Source organism: Aotus nancymaae, unplaced genomic scaffold (assembly GCF_030222135.1).
Source record: "Aotus nancymaae isolate 86718 unplaced genomic scaffold, 86718_ANA_hifiasm-v0.15.2.pri h1tg000103l, whole genome shotgun sequence".
NCBI lineage: Eukaryota > Metazoa > Chordata > Mammalia > Primates > Aotidae > Aotus > Aotus nancymaae.
In genome coordinates, this window is record NW_026988518.1 from 5784361 (window position 1) to 5801956 (window position 17596).

Consider the following 17596-nt stretch of genomic DNA (forward strand, 5'->3'; position numbering starts at 1 on the left):
TTTGAGAAAGAGCCACCATTCAATTCACTGTATCACTCAAATCTCATTTTTGGCTATTTGAAATATACATATTTTAAGTTTAAAAAACATGGTTTTAAAAACGCATATTTACCTTGGTGTACTATTTTTTCTCAAACCAATCATAAAACTTTGTTAAGGATCCGCTTGATACATGAAGTAGTTAAATTAAGCTTGTTAAATTAATATCTAAATGACTATTAATAACGGAGTAGTTATGATATGAGAGGGGGACAGAGAAATGCTGGGTAGTTTCAGTTATCTCATTCTTTTAATTATATGCACATGAGATTACATCAAGCTATCTGTTGATTGAGTTTGACCCATTCGAGCATAACAGGCACAATAGATAGGGCAAATCCTGCTTCTGTAACATTCTTAAACATTTATCTGTTCATAAATTCCACATGTAATTATGGGAGGCAAAAATGTCCTCCCTGAATCTGTAAACCGCATGCCCTTGTGGCCCCTCACTGCCACATGGTAACACTCTCTTAGGCTTGCTGTATAGCTTTGTCTTACCATTTTTTCATTCAGTTTCCAAAAAAATCCTTCCTTCCTTGAGTAGCAGGGGATACATATAATGCTTTTGAACCCTTCTAAAATAAGATTTATTCCATCTGCGATTTAAAAACAATACAGGCATGATTTAAGTATTTTCTGGCTGTATTCAGAACACCGATTAATACTTTTTATCCTTTAAATTTTGTCTCTTATATGCTGCTCTGTCTCTCAGGTAGCTTCCTTTCAAATGTCAAGCATTTTCACAAGTATTATGAGTAAAAGAAGCCATTCACTGCATAATCCAGGACCTCAAGCTATCCTTACAGCACTTCATGAATTCTTGATCTATTTATGAAGTTAAATTGCAATTGTTTTGTTTTCATTTAAAAACATAGAAAACTGTCACAATATTACACGAATGAGTAGAATTTTATTTTATGAGTTTATTTAAAATTTTGTTTTTCTTTCCCTAAGTTCATCTTCTGATTAGTAGTCTTCGAATTCTTTTATTAACAAAATGCAACAGAATAACTAAACAGAAATGTTTCCTCCTAGAGTTATCCAACATTTTTTAACTTTTGCCAAAATGTCTGGAATATCTTTTTAATTTCTTCACATTGCTTCTCTTCATAACTCATTTATTATTTCTATGGTCAAAAAGCTTTTAAGTTTCTCTGTTCCAAAATGAAAAACTGATTGGGACATCAACTATCAAAGATCGTTCACGTTTTTCCTATGTGTAAGCTAATGAATTTTGAATACATTTAAATTTTTATTTTACTAAAGTGAAATCCTATTACCAGTCTCTTTCAAGCAGATTAGGGACTGTAATTAGACATCATATTAATTTTTTAGTAGCAATATAAACCATAAAGGTATTTAAAAGATATAGCACCAAATGTGCTAGAAAATAGCTGTTTCATAAAATAAAATACATTTTAAGGTAGGATACTTTTATGTTTCAGACAGCATTTAAAAAATTTCACATTTTTAAATTTCACATTTATTGACTGAGCCAATTTCACAATTAATCTTTGACTTGATGGCCTTTGTGTGTTTTCATGTAAAAACAGGTAATATCTTTTCCTAGAAATTATATATTTTGGTGATAATTCCTCATGTGGGAAACAAAAAATAATATTTTCATATATTCAACCGATAAATTGGTGGGTTGAACATTTTCTATCAGTTTCCTAGAGTAGAAACAAGGTAAGAAAATAAATTTATGAGAAACAAAATTGGTGCATAATGTCTGTTTGTTTAAATGAAGTATCTATAAATATGCTTAGTTATCTCTTCTAGTCAGGACAGAACTGAATATTTGTCCCCCCCGTCAAAGTTTTTGTTTTTATACTAGATTATACTTATTTGTCCCATCCCTGTAATGTCACATAGTAATACTGTGCTAGACAGAACTATCTGATTCTAAGTAGAGAAAGAAAAGCGATTTTGAAAGCTCCTCCAAATGGAATGTGCTTTTTTTCCCCTGGTATGGGAATATTACACATCCTAACAATTGTTCTCAGGTTGATCACAAGTTAGCTATATAGGCATGTATCGAAATATATAGGAAAACATGTTATAAAAAGCCGCTTAGAGTGCATCCTTCGGGTTATTATTTTGACTATCAGCTGCCATAGGGCATAACATACAATTTTCCTTACCTGCTTTAATAACATTGCATAGGAAACACAAATTGATAGCATCTTACCTTCCTGATAAGTGTGTAATATTCATTACTTTCAAATTGGGAATAGGGCTAAATGGTTACCTCCTGTGAGTAGGTAATACTCTACACCTGGCTATTCTAACTGTACATGCCTAAGAATACAGCTCTCAGGACATCTCAAATTTCAGAGTACATGTGACCTGGAGAGGTTGTTAAAAATGAAGATTCCTGGACCTCACAGCCAGAGAGTCTGTTTCCATTTCAGAAGATGTGGAGTGTGCCTTGGCAATCCATATTTTTAACAACTACTCACTTGGAGAAACATTATTTTTAGGGGTAGTTCGATGCAAATGAGTGAATTTAAAAAAGAAAGGAATGTATTCAAGTCCAAGAAAGCTTTGTTGTATTTCCCTTAATGTATGGGGAAGTTTGTAAAATTTCATGTCTACTACTCTCTGCTAGACATTTTACATATTATTGCATTTAATCCATACAGTGGTCTAAACAGGAAAATTCTTCACTCATTCCTTCTCAGGGTCTCATAGTTACCAAGCTGAGCAGCAAGGATTTGAACACGAATCTTCTCTATTTTATGATAGTGATGAGGGAAGCTAATCACAATCATGATCAAATAAATGTCTGAGCAGCTAAAAATCTATATATATGTACAAAATCATATCAGAAATTCACTTATTGGGGATTATATTGTATTCCATCTGTAAAATGTGGCCATTCGTGAATGAAATTGTGCTTTTACAAACTTAGAACATTTTAAAATAATTATTATTTATTATAAGTAATTGTTATTTTTATACCAAGTATTCTTTTTTTTTTTTTCAGTCCCACAAATTTCAAAGTACTTGTAAGGTATGTATTATTGCCCTCACTTTGCAGAAGAAATAACTATACTTGTTGAGGATAAGTAATGTACCAAACTTACTTAGCTGGTGCATAACTAACATACATCTCGAAATTATGTCTTCAGAATTCTGAAAAACAGAATTTTAGGGCTTGGCTGTCTGACTTAGACTTTCAGCTAGGTATAGTGGTATTCAAACACCGAATAGAAAAAGCGGAGGGAGGTTTTTAGTCTATGAGTTGATCCAGTTTTAAAAGTGTAAAAATACTCAACTAAAAAATGGTAACTATGACATATAATATTAATTCAGGAAGAACATTTTCTAAATCCCTATTTTAATATTTGACTATTTCTGTCTGTGAAAATAGGATTTTACTTTAGAATTAAAGCAAATATGTAGAATTTTACACTGAAATACATTTTCTATAAAATATCCTGTAATCACTATTTTATAACAAAAGATGTAATAACACTTGATTAATTCATTTTCTTAGAAGGTTAAAAACTGAAATGTTTTATCAATTTGTGCTTCAAATGCTTCCAGGATTTCAGTTTTCATTGTAAGTTAATTTTCAATTACTTCAATGGTAGCTGTATGGTATATTAAAATTTATATTTTTAATTTAAATATGAACAGCTGTGTGAAAATCAGCCTGTTCCAGAATAAATTACAAATTGTGGCTGAAAATGTTAATTGCCACCTTTGTTCATTGTTTATTAATTTTATTATTGTAGGGTTCCACTGGATTCCCTGGCTTTCCAGGTGCCAATGGAGAGAAAGGTGCATAGGTATGATATATAAATATAATGTTTTAAGCTATGTAACATAAATGTTCTTAGCTGGACAGGTGCATGCCTGTATTCCCAGACGTTTGTGAGGCTGAGATGGAGGATTGCTTGAATCCAGTAGTTCCACGCCAGCGTGGGAAACGCAGAAAGTCTGTTTTTGAATGAATGAATGATGTTCTTGCATGAGTACTCAGTGTCAGCACCAGACTCATAATTTACTGTGATATACTGCATATTAAAATTGTTTGCACTGTCTGTGATAGGGAGTAGCTGGCAAACCAGGCCCTCAGAGTCAGCGCGGTCCAACGGTAGGTGCCTCGATTTAAAATAATGTGCATTTTCATATTGAATTTAGTTTTTCAAGATAACTTATTTTTCCAAAAATAAAAATTGATTCAGTGCCTTTGGATTTGCCAGGCACTAGTTCAGGTTCATCTTTTGTTTTCATCTGCAGGGTCCTCAAGGTTCAAGAGTTGCAAGAGGTCCCACTGGGAATCCCAGGCCAAAGGTATCATCTGCACTTTTTCTTTTTGGATATTGCTGTAGTTTCTTTTCCAGACACATGCTATGAGAAGGAATTCTAACTGATTTTTCTTTTTCTTTTCTTGGTGTCAGGGCACTTCAGGCTGTGACGGCCCTGCTGGCCCTCCGGGTGAAAGAGTACATATAATACAGCTACATAATAGAAGATGAAAATTAGTATTCTGCATTTAGATTTCAGGGAAAAGATGTATGTCTGCTAACACGTGCAAATTTATCCACGAAATCTAGTCTACATTTAAAAATGCTTTTTAATTTATTCCCCTTCAACAATAAAAAAAGCTTAAACAGTATGTTCTAATTATGTTATAGAAATGAGAAAAATGTGTGTAACTGGACCAAGATATCACTCTTATAGTCAAGCCAAAAAAAAAAATACATATATATATATGTATACACACATGCGTATACATATATATATATTTAATTTTAAATGCACGTAAAACATCTTTGCCCTCTTCTCTACTCCACTTGCTTTCCATATTGATACTCATTTTGTTCACAGAGCTGGCAGCAATATTATGCCAGTAAAAAAGAAGCTACTAGTAGCCATTAAGCCAGAAACAATATACATTCAACTCAAGATAAAACATCTATTTCAGTAAATAGAAAAACTATTTAGTAAATTGATTTTTAATTGATATAAGATGAACCCAAATACATATGAACAAGCATGCCCTTTGTTTGGCTTTTTTTTTGGGTAAAATATAGCATTTTTGTAGCCATATTTTTAAAAAGCTATTCTCCTGATAAAAGTTTAAATATTAGAATCTGTAGTCCTTTAAAAAATTAGAATCATTTCTTCATACTCTATAATAATTTTCAGCTTCCTGTAGTCAGGTTAATAGTTAAGATATTTTTGTATATTATTATTTGAAATATATAGTAGGTGTTTTACAGAAAACAGAAATGCCTTGCAATGCATGACCTAAAATTGAAAATGAATAACTTTCATTTGAGTAGGAGCAATGAGCAAAACTTGAGTTTCTATTTGTGAAGAAAATAGGAGTAGATAACACACAGAATAAACATTTAATTAGAGTTGCTTTAAGTTTTTGGTTCATATTTAATTAACTCTCCACTAAATGTTTCTCACTCTTGATGAACTGTTCCCAAATTGTCTATTTATCCTGTAAAGTTTGAGCTCATAAATAATACATTCATTTGAAGTATTTTATGGTCAAAGTCATTTTAATAAGATACATTTAAATTAATTTAAATGGCTAAATGATTAAATGGAGTAGAACAATTTAACAAAAAGTATCACAACTATGAGTTTTGTTTTTAGACACCACCTATTCTCTCCTCATGCATTAGGTTTTGTCTTCCAAAATGTTATGAGCAACAATATTTCCTTACAAGTGAATATACTTTTGCTGATATTGCATTTTAATTTGAAAAACAGTACTGTCATCCAACAGTATGATTACTTTTAAAAACACTTTGAGAATGAGAGTGAGAAAAGTACCTTTTGAGGATTAAATAATTTTTGCTTTGTTTTGTTGTTTTAGTAATCTAGATAGATTTATTTTTAATAAATATTCATACATTTTTCCAATATCTATATAGGAAGAACATATTTCCTATGTTCCTTGTGATTGATGAGATATTTCACCCCAAATATGCCTTCATTTTCTGCCAAGAGTTCTTAATTATCGTGAACTAAATAGTGAAGAACACAGTTGAAAAACGACAAATGTAATGCCATAAACTATTTTCTTCTATGTGAGCTGAAAAGTTCAGGGAATTAATTCTGCAGTATCATTAGATTAGAAAAAGAATACCTATTTTTGCCTATTTCAATGGACTCCCTCTTTAACAATACATTTATATTTAACTATATAATTATATATGTCATGTATATATGTATATAAAAACTTTTATTAAGATATTCTACAAACTAAATGTGATCCCTCATAATCGTGATTTGTAGATCATGGATGCTGGTTATTAAAGGTTGAATATAGCTTTTAGTTAGGTCTAGCGTTACCAAATTAAGTGAAATAAAAAATGGAACAACAGACAGAATCAAGACACCTAGTTAAATTTGAATTTTATATGAAGAATAAGTCATTTTTGTCATAAGTATGTCTCGTGATATTTAGGATATGTTAAAATTATTCGTTATGGATTTAAAGCTCAAATTTAACTACGCACTGGATATTTTATCTGGTGATTTGGTTTCAACACCATCTATACAATGAGTCATTATGGATTTTTTAAATCCCACTTGGAACCTATTTTGATGAATACAAGAAGAATAAGTCAATACTTTCTGTGAAATTTTATAAAGACTCAATTTTTCATGTTTTTAAAGTAATGATTTTGAAATGTTTCTTTCTTAAAGAATTTAAATTCAAATTGTATTTGAAAGGCAGCAAAATTTTAGAAAGCAAAAATGACACTTTAAGAAATCAGGAAAATAGAGTTTGCTACATAACTGAAGGAATATTATTTTAAAAAATTTGTGTTTAAAGTGAATTTTGGTTTAGGAATCATAGTTTCATAATTTAATAAGAGTTTAAAAATGTGTAAGTTCCTCAGTTTTGCTCAGTAGTTTTGGTAGTCTGATATGACATCTATTTTTGTTAACTTCATATAGAACTTTGAAGTTACTTTTTTAATGTAAGATGCTGGTAATAGTACAAACTGTATAAACGTGTGTTGATTTCTGAACTAACATTGGCTTATGAATGGTAATGAGATTTTTCTTGGGAAGGCTAGATTGGTAAATAGAAAGAGTAAATTCTGTGGAAGGCCAACTTCAGTAAACTATATTTTTGATTAGAAAAATACATAAATCCTACCCTAAATGTATTAAGAAGTTTTATTTATGTTATTTTTCATAAAGGTTCTTAAATAAATGTAACTACTTTGTTCTGGGCATATAAAGGATTATCTCTCTTTTTTTTTTATTTTATCTTTTATGGTAAAGTGTCAACATCTTTATTGCTAATATAAGCATTTAATGTCAAATAAATGAAGGTAATTTTACAAACTCGATTTCTCTAAGTACCTGAAATTTCTATTTGATTATATGGTTTTATATCACACTTGTTCAAATGCATTTGTCTCCCTTAGAGAGAGTATTTCAACATCACTCCTTTAGAATTATTTCAGTCATTCCTAACATGTGACTTTACCAAAGACCTTAAACTTAACAAACAAGCAAAGCAAAATTTCAATGACTTTTAGATGAATAGAATAAGAAATAGTCATAACATGACAATTGGGGATGTTCATCTCCAATAAGACACTGTCAAAATGTTTCCTCTGATACAGCAGTTATAAGTCAGAGCCTTCAAAACACAAGGGCAGAGCAAGAGTACAATAAAAGCAGCATGATATACACAAAGCAAAGCCTCTTTCCTGCAAACTTCCATCCAGTTGAGCTTTCAGAGATAGATGCCCAAGAGCTATCATTAATAAATATAGCATATTGACTCTAGTTGCATCAATTATGCCTGAAGAGTTTAATGCCCATCCAAGTCCAAAGGTGGAAGAATACATGCACTGGTATGGTAGTAGGCAAGAGCAGACCGTAAAAGCAAAGGCTGGCTGTGCTAGTGCAGCCCTGTGGGAAGTTTTCTTCTACAGAGGCTGAGTAAAACAGTCCTGCTAAAGAAACCAGTGGAATAAGAACAGTCAACGGAGGAAGAGACAGAAACATTCTTCTCGTCCACTTATTACCCTCCACTATGTTTTAAAAGGTATACGGTATTAAGAAAAGTGAGCTGTTGGGTTTTTTAATTGTTTAAATTATGAACTAGGGCTGCTCCAGTTCTTCTTGCGTCTTACTTTGATGCGTCATCCTAGCTGCCTGTGGTATCATATTAGGAATCCCATCAATGATTGGATAAGCTATTCCCAATTCTCCATTAATCAATTCATTTGTTGATGCTTCATATCTGAGCGGCTTCTTGGAAAGCGGGCACACCAGGAACTCCAGCAGCGCCGGATCGAAGGTACGGGGCGTCTCCTCTGTTTTCTCGTTCTGGTCGGCCGAAGGCCGCGAGCCCGACGCGTGCAGGCACCGACGGGCGACTGCGGACGGCTGCGCGCGTGTTCCCCGCAGGGCTGAGGCGAGACTGCCGCGCGCTCCGCTCGGCGTGGTCAAGCAGCCGGAGACCGGGCTTCACGGCGGCGTCTCCAAAGGATTATCTCTTACCGATTACTTTTTCTGCCAACGATGGAGTCACTGTAATGGGACCTACTTTACGTACTTTAAAAACAGGTAAATTTGAGAGATGAATAATATAGTTAATTAAAAATCAAGCCAAAAATATTATAATATCATATTTGGACTGAATGTTGATAACTATACGATAAAGTTATTTTCATCTTATCCACAAAACAAATTTATACACGAGTAAAAAATATACTGACATCATCAAAAATAAATATGTTTATTTATTTTTAATATTCTCTTTTTTTATTATTATACTTTAAGTTCTGGGGTATATGTGCAGAACATTCAGGTTTGTTACATAGGTATACACTTGCCATGAGGAGTAACATTAGGAGAAATATATTTATTTTAAATATGGAGACTAGTTAATAGCATCTTCTGTGGTCTATCTGTGATAGTCACATACTTTCTCTTTTAGTTTTAGAATATATGGCTAGATACAGAACATGGATGGAATAAGTTTTAAAACTATTTTTTAGAGGGCTGTGGAATTGAATCTAATCAAAATATCTTCCTTCTATGAATGTTTCTAGCCAATGTTTAGTAAAGAAGCTGCAGAACTTCTCAATTCTACTTTCTCTTCACTTTTAATTCATATGAGTTCTAAATATTGACAGTGTTCCTGAGGTAACACTGAATGTGATGTGCAGTTTTGAGTAGAGTAGTGTGAAAAATTATCCATTTTGCTTTTGCATTAGCACTTACTCTCGTGGTGCATTCCTGTAGTTTTGTCGCTGTGACGAAGAAGCTGGATGATACATTGTATTTCATCTATACAAATCAATCTCAAAGTATAAAGATGCACCTTCTAAGGCATGGTGTTAACTTCTCCCCACTGCTTTTTATTTCCAGGGTCCTCAAGGACCACGGAGTCCAGCTGGATTCCCTGGACCAAAAGGCCCTCCTGTAAGTGTCAGAGCTTCTCTTTCTCTTTCTCTACTTGACATTTTCAGAGTTTTGAGAGTCACAGCTTACATTTAAAATATTTGTTAGCTATAATATTGATAAAATCTCTATAAAATTACAATTGATGTCAAAGGAAGTAGACATTTTCAATTTATGAGGTTCATAGATTGTTTCTAAATATAATTTCAACATCTCTTATTAAATATATTTGAAAATATACCAAAGACTAGAAAAACATGACTATCATTCTTTCAGCTGCTCCTTTACGACAATGAATATAATTGATGACATTAAAATTGTTATCAGCCCTTAAGTATTTGATATATTAGAATTTATCTTTATTTTCCATCAATATAACCTTCATCAAATATCACTTTCTAAATCCCTCCAATATTCTGATACTACTTAAGTCATGCTGATTTATTTATATTAATATTATATGTCTCTGTAATTATTTTTAGAAAACATAATGACAATTCTCATTAAATCATATCCCTTTTATGAAATGTGTTTAGAGCAACACTCTTAAATGTTCATCAAGCATCTTCATAAAGTTAATTGAAATACTTTGTTTTTATATGTAAATATTTGTGGGGACATAGAACATGCTGGGTTTTTGGTTTTGTTTGTTTTCTTGCAACCTTTGCAGTTTCTTTAAGACAGCAGAAGTCAGTTTACCCATATGTCTAGGACAGTGGTTCTCAAATATAGTCCCTGGCCCAGCAGTATCACAGCTCTTGGGATATTGTTAGAAATGTAGTCTCACTGCCGGGTCTTGTGGCTCACACCTGTAATCCCAGCACTTTGGGAGGCCAAGGCGGGCGGATCACGAGGCCAAGAGATCGAGACCATCCTGGCCAACATGATGAAACCCCATCTCTACTAAAAATACAAAAATTAGCTGGGCATGGTGGCATACACCTGTAGTTCCAGCTACTCGGGAGGCTGAGGCAGGGGAATGCCATGAACCCGGGAGGCAGAGGTTGTAGTGGACCAAGCCATGCCACTGCATTCCAGGCTGGGTGACAGTGAGACTCCATCTCCAAAATACATTTTTAAAAAAATCAAGTACAAAGAAAAAAAGTATCTAAACATTCAGCTGAATATATTTTGTCTTACTTGAATTTTCAGGTTCCTTTGGAATGAGATAGAAGCTGAATTGTTATTTCTGGAAATCAGAGAAAAAGGAGGATGAAAGAAAACCCTTCAAACTACATTTCCAATGAAACAAAGGAACAGGAGAACACATGCTGTATGATTACAAGTAAAACCCAGAGTGCACAGTGTGTATTTGGGGTGTGTGTGTGTGTGTGTATATATATGTATATTTGTGTACACATATATTTGTGTGTATATATATATATTTTTTTGGTGTGTGTATGTCTGTACACATAACACATATACAATGTGATATTTTTCAGCCATAAAAAAGAAGGAAACCCTGTCACTTGTGATAATAAGGGTGAACCTGGAAGACATTATGCTGAGGAAAATAAGCCAGACACAAAACAACAAGTACTGCATGACCTCACTTATACATGGAAACTAAAAATGAATTCATAGAAGCAGAGAGTAGAATGGTGGCTACCAGAAGAGGGGTGGGAAGTGGGGAATGAGGAGATGGTGGTGAAAGGATACAGAGCTTCAGTTATGTAGAATGAATTGTAACAGAGTGCCCCCATTTTCCTAAGATAAAAGGAACGAGTTACTTTTATTATTAATTTTTCTTCTCTTCTCCTCTCCCCTTTCCCCCTGTTCTCTCTTTCCTACATAGCCCTTCTGAAGTGCAAACATATCCTTTCATCTCCCCATCACCTGACATACCCTTCAGGGCAAGTTCTTCTGTGTGTTTCAAGACAAATCTCTCCTCAGGAGTGCACAGTCGATTTGCAGACCAGAGCATGCCCATCCCAGCACTTCCACCGTCTGGGGGTCTCCTCAGGTCTTACACCCACTAGGAGAGCATGCCTGGTCACTTTTACAACTTACTTCTGACCAGAAAGACACCACTTGACTGCCCAGTGGATAACTGCCAGGGAGCAGAGAGACCCTCTGTTTTTGCTCACTTTCACCTTTAACTTACAAAAGTACACTTTTTGCTCCAAAGGTGAAGTGACACATTTAAAGCAGGACACATTATACTTCTTCCCTCACCTAAATTAGAAATGCCTTCCTCCTCTAAGCCAGTGTTGACCTGATTATTTTTAAACTATTTAGATGGAAGTTTCAGGATATCAACAGAAAAAAATTATTTCTTCTCCATCAATGCTTAGCAGGGGTCTTCAGATATTACTCCTATTGAATTTTAGGAGTAATATCTGAAGACTGTAAAGCTATACGTGTATTATTCCAAAATTCAATAGGAGTAATATCTGAAGACTGTAAAGGTCTTTATCAGTGAGATTCTTGTTGTTGTTGTTGGTCGTTGTTAGAAGTCCAAACCATCTGGACTGCTCTATAGTCTTATGGCCAGATACAGGAAGCCAGTTTTGCATGTAAGACAAGTATTTAAGGTGGGGGGAGTCAAAACATCTCCCCTCCCCTTTCAAACAGTCACCTTATTTGAATCAGGTTAATTGGCCACATCCCTCTCTTTCCCTCTTTTTTTTTTTTTCTTCCCCTTTTTCAGAGACAGGGTCTCACCCTGTTGCCCAGGTGATCATAGCTCGTTGCAGTCTCGGGCTCCTGGGCTCAAGCAATCCTCCTTCCTCAGCCTACTGAATCTCTGGAATTACAGGTGCACAGCATTGCACCCGGCTAAGTTTTTAGAGATGAGGTCTTGCTGTGTTGCCCTGCCTGGCCTTATTTTTTAATAGAAACCTTAAAACAGCAAGTAAGTAGAAAGGTCTCAAGAATTTTGTAGCATGACATATTCTTTTATTTGGGTATCTATCTTTTGCTGAGAAATATATGGAGTCTTGTAGAAACTTGTTACTATTCATCATGTGTTAACTCTATTTTCTAATTTTTCTTTGGTGGCAAGATACACATAACAAAATTGACCACTTTAACCATTTATGAATGTATAGTTCAATGGTATTAAGTACATTCATATTGTTATGCAGCTATCACCACCATCTATTTTCTTTCTTTGAGACAGGGTCTCACTCTGTCACCCATGCTGGAGTGCAGTAGCACGATCACAGCACACTGCAGTATCAACCTGTCACACGGCTCAAGCAATCTGCCTGCCACCACCTTCCAAAGTGCTAGCATTACAGGTGTGAGCCACTGTGCCCAGCCTAACACTATTTCCAGAACTTTTTCCGCCTTACAAAACTATCCATTAAACAGTGGGTATATCTCAGTGGTATATCCATTAAACAGTGGCTATATCCATTAAACAGTGGGTATATCTGAGTGGTAGAACACTGGACTGCATCAAACAATAACTCCTTCTCCCCGCCCCAAGCCCCTGGAAAACACTGTTCTGCCCTCTGCCTCTATGATTTTGACTATGCTAAGTACCTCATATAAGTAGAATCATATAGTATTTGTATTTTTGTGATTGGCTTATTTCACTTAGCATAATGTTCTCCAAGTTCATCCATGTTGTAGCATATCTCAGAATTTCTTTCCCATTTAAGGCTGAATAATATTTTATCATATACCACAATTGCTTATCCATTCATTTGCTGGTGGACATTTGGACTATTTCCATGTTTTAGGTATTGTGTGAATAATGCTGCTAAGAACATGGATGTGTAAATACCTCTTCATGACCCTACTTTCAGTTCTTTTGGATATATGCATAAAAGTGGAATTACTGAATTGTATGGTAATTCTATGCTTAATTTTTTGAGAAACTGCCATACTGGTTTTCACAGTGGCTGTATCATTTTACATTTCCACTAACAGTGCAAAAGTGTTCTAGTTTCTCCACATCCTCACCAACACTTGTTACTTTCTGTTTCTTTTTTGTAATAGCCACCTTTATTGGTATCAAGTGGTATTTCATTATAGTTTTGATGTGCATTTCCCTAATAAATAGTGATGTTGAGCATCTTTTCATGTGCTTACTAGCCATTTGTATAACTTCTTTGGAGAAATGTTCAAGTTCTTTGCTCATTTTCAAATTAGGTTATTTGTGGTTTTGTTGATGAGTTTTAGGAGTTTTCTATATAGTTTATATATAAACCCCTTATTATATATATGATTTGCAAATATTTACTTCCATTTTATGAGTCGCCTTTTTACTTTTGATGCATAAAGTTTTAAATTTTCATGAAGTCCAATTCGTCATGTTTTGGTTGCCTGTACCTTTGATGTCATATCTAAGAAATCAATGCCAAATCCATTGTCAAGAAGCTTTTGCCCTATGTTGCCTTCTCTAAGAGTTTTATAATTTTAAGGTTACATGTAGGTCATGGATCCATTTTGAATTAATTTTTTAATATGGTGTTAATTAAGAGTCCAATGTCATTCTTTTGCATGTAGATCCTCAGTTTTCCCAGCTTCATTTTTTTAAAAGACTGTCCTTTTTTAAATGAATGTTCTTTGTACTGTTGTCAAAAATTATTTGACCACATATGCATAGGAATTCATTTCTTGGCTCTCTATTCCATTGGTCTCTAGGTCTGTCTTTATGTTAGCAGCACTCCGTTTTAATTACTCTTGTTTTTTAGTAAGTTTTAAAATCAAAAAGTGAGTCCTTCTGCTTTGTTCTTCTTTTTTAGAATTGTTTTGGCTATTTGGGGTCCCTTGAGATTCCATGTGAACTTTAGTATGGTTTTCCTACTTCTGCAAATTCATCATTGGGATTTTGATAGGGATTGCACTGAATCTGTAAATGGTTTTGGTTAATATTGACAACTTAACAATATTAAGTCTTTCAGTCCATGAACATGGGACATCTTTCCAGTTATTTATGTTTTCTGCAATTTCGTTCAGAAATGTGTTATTTCATTGCATAAATAAGTCTTTTACCTCCTTGGTTAGGTTAATTCCTAAGTGCTTTATTCCTTTAATGCTTTAATGGCATTGTTATCTTAATTTCCTTTTCGGATCGATAGTTGTTAGGGTATAGAAATGCAACTGATTTTTGTATGTTGACTTTGCATCTTGCCACTTTGCTGACTTTGTTTATTCTAACTTTGTGTGTGTGTGTGTGTGTGTGCGCGCACGTGCGTGCGTGCACGCATGCATGCACATGTGTGTAGTCTTTGGGGTTTTCTACATATAAAGTCATATCATCTGAAAAGGGGATAATTTTACTTCTTGCTTTCCAAATTGGATGCCTTTATCATTTTCTAACCTAATTGCTCTCGCTGCCCTCAACATTTCTTCCTTCATTCTAACCTTGGTAAATCTGACAATCATGTATCTTGGGGTTGTTCCTCTCGAGGACTATCTTAGTGGTGTTCTCACTATATTCTGAATTTGAATGTTGGCCTGTCTTGCTAGTTTGGAAAGTTCTGGATAACATCCTGAAGTGTGTTTTCCCATTTGGTTCCATTCTCCCCATCACTTTCAGGTACACCAATCAAATGTAGCTTTGGTCTTTTCACATAGTCTCATATTTTTTAGAGGTTTTGTTTGTTCCTTTTCATTCTTTTTTCTCTAATCTTGTCTTTATGGTTTATTTCATTACGTGGATCTTCAATCTCTGATATCCTTTCTTCTGCTTGATCGATTCAGCTGTTGATACTTTGTGTATGGTACACAGAGTTCTTGTGCTGTGTTTTTCAATTCCATCAGGTCATTTATGTTCTTCTCTAAACTGGTTATTCTAGTTAGCAGTTCCTGTAACCTTTTATTGAGGTTCTTAGTGTCCTTACATTGGGTTAGAACATGCTCCTTTAGCTTGGAGGAGTTTGTTATTACCCACCTTCTGAAGCCTACTTCTGTCAATTTGTCAAACTCTTTCTCCATTCAGTTTTGTTCCCTTGCTGGAGAGGAGTTGTGATCCTTTGAAGAAGAGCCATTCTGCTTTTTGGAATTTTCAGCCTTTTTGCACTGGTTTTCCTCATCTTCGTGAGTTTATCTACCTTTGATCTTTGATGGTGGTGACCTTCAGATGAGGTTTTTGCGTGGGCATCCTTTTTGTTGATGTTGATGTTATTGCTTTCTGTTTGTTAGTTTTCCTTCTAACAGGCCCCTCTTCTGCAGTTCTGCTGGAGTTTGATGGACATCCATTCCAGACTCCTTTTGCCTGGGTATCATCGGATGGGAATGTGTAAGTCTGCCGAAGCTGCACCCATAGCCACCCCTTCCCCAGGTGCTACATCCCAGGGAGATGGGAGTTTTATGTATAAACTTCTGACTGGGGCTGGTGTCTTCCTTTCAGAGATGCCCTGCCCAGAGAGGAGGAATCTAGAGAGGCAGTCTGGCTACAGTGGCTTTGCCATGCTGTGGTAGCTCACCCAGTTCAAACTTCCTGATGGCTTTGTTTACACGGTGAGGGGAGAACAACCTACTCAAGACTCAGTAACGGCAGACACTCCTTCCCCCACCAAGCTTAAGTGTCCCAGGTCGACTTCAGACTGCTATGCTGGTGGTGAGAATTTCAAGCCAGGGGTTCTCAGCTTGCTGTGCTCCATGGACGTGGAGTCTGCTGAGCAAGACCACTTGGCTCCCTGGCTTCAGCCCCCTTTCCAGGGGAGTGAACAGTTCCATCTTTCTGGTGTTCCGGGTGCCACTGGGGTACCAAAGAAACTCCTGCAGCTAGCTCAGTGTCTCCCAAACGGCTGCCCAGATTTGTGCTTGAAACCCAGGGCCTTGGTTGCGTAGACACCCAAGGGAATCTCCTGGTCTGCAGGTTGCAAAGACCTTGGGAAAAACATAGTGTTTGGGCCACATAGCACTGTTTGTCAGGACACAATCTCTCATGGCTTCCCTTGGCTAGTGGAGGGAGTTCTGTGTCCCCTTGCACTTCCTGGGTGAGGCAATGAGCACCCTGCTTTGACTCACCCTCTGTGGCTGCACCCACTGGTAACCAATCCCAATGAGATGAGCTGGGTACCTAAGTTGAAAATGCGGAAATTACCCGCCTTCTGCTTCGGTCTCACTGGGAGCTACAGACTGGAACTGTTCCTATTCGGCCGTCTTGCCTCACAAAAGACCTCTGGAAGTTTAATTTTATTGCGTAATGAATTTTGAATTTGGGTGTCCTAATAGTCTTTGGTGAAACAATCATTTTCAGTTTTGGCTCACTTACATCACATTAAGCTAATTGGAAATTTCATCAGGTTTTCCAAGTCATTTAGGAGATGGAATTCCAGGTAAGACAAATTCTGTCTCTTGCTCTGCCTGTCTACTAACCTCATTCCATCCCCCAAAATAAATGCAAACAATTCTCAATCATAAAAATATGGCACTTAGTTACTGGAAAATTACCATCATTACTAAATTATGTAAATACTTCTCATTTCAAAATAGTTGTGTTAAATTCAAACTGCCTTAAAAACCACGCACCTCAGCATTTTGAAAATATTAAAAAGACTATATTAAAACTGTCTCTAGGTTTTCAGAATTTATTTCAATTATATCCTAAAGACTGATATATTTAAAATTCAAAAAACACATTTTGTACATCCAAGAATCAATAATCATGGAACTTGAATTGATGTTCTACACTTATTTTTTATATGTAAAGCCCCCACCTCCCCCCTTTCCCCTTCCCTCCCTCCCTCCCTTCTTTCCTTCCTTCCTTTCTTCTCAGATTAAAGTCATTAGGCAGGTTTAAATGAGGAAAACTGCCCAACCAGAGTCAGAACTCAGGAAGGAAGGTGGATGAGAAGAGCAATAGCCCGATGACGCTGAGGGATTGGTTATACACATGGAGATCGAACAAATAAATATGTTGAGGATAATGAGAGCTAAGTCAGAGGAGTGAGTTGAAATATGAAAAGAGTTAAGCTACAATGAGCCCTATAGTGTTGGATTATAATTAGTAGTATTGGTGTGAGTTCATGGTTTTAACTATTTTTAGATACAGAAATATAAAGGGATTTGTGTACGTGTGTGTGTAATGTGTGTTTATGTATGTACACACTTACATACATGTATTTTCTACCTCTGTCCACTGATAGGGCCTAGTAGCAATGAGCACATCCAGTACCCAGAGGGCAGAGGGCACCTTGGAGAAATAACTGATTGCCGGGTAGAGACAATGAAGGTACGA

At 35.4% G+C, this 17596-nt stretch overlaps 2 protein-coding genes and 1 long non-coding RNA gene across 3 annotated transcripts; 1 reads left to right on the top strand and 2 right to left on the bottom strand.

The window, feature by feature from the left end:
• Positions 1-7833: 7833 nt before the first annotated feature.
• On the bottom strand, positions 7834-8091 carry LOC135272073 (phosphatidylinositol N-acetylglucosaminyltransferase subunit Y-like). The gene has a single exon (XM_064370211.1). The coding sequence runs from the start codon at positions 8047-8049 to the stop codon at positions 7834-7836; it is 216 nt and encodes a 71-aa protein (XP_064226281.1). The 5' UTR covers positions 8050-8091.
• Positions 8092-8139: 48 nt separating this feature from the next.
• On the bottom strand, positions 8140-8514 carry LOC135272072 (protein preY, mitochondrial-like; the record flags this gene model as incomplete). Its single annotated transcript, XM_064370210.1, has 1 exon — positions 8140-8514. A coding segment is annotated over one exon (369 nt), but the record flags the coding sequence as incomplete, so codon positions are not given.
• Positions 8515-8529: 15 nt separating this feature from the next.
• LOC135272062 (uncharacterized) lies at positions 8530-12742 on the top strand. The gene is made up of 3 exons (XR_010340167.1): positions 8530-8613; positions 9421-9474; positions 10606-12742. It is a non-coding gene; the product is annotated as an uncharacterized LOC135272062 (long non-coding RNA).
• Positions 12743-17596: the final 4854 nt, after the last annotated feature.

Coding starts and splice junctions, on each gene's coding strand:
- LOC135272073 (XM_064370211.1), bottom strand. CDS start 8,049: ATGTTTCTGTCTCTTCCTCCGTTGACTGTTCTTATTCCACTGGTTTCT.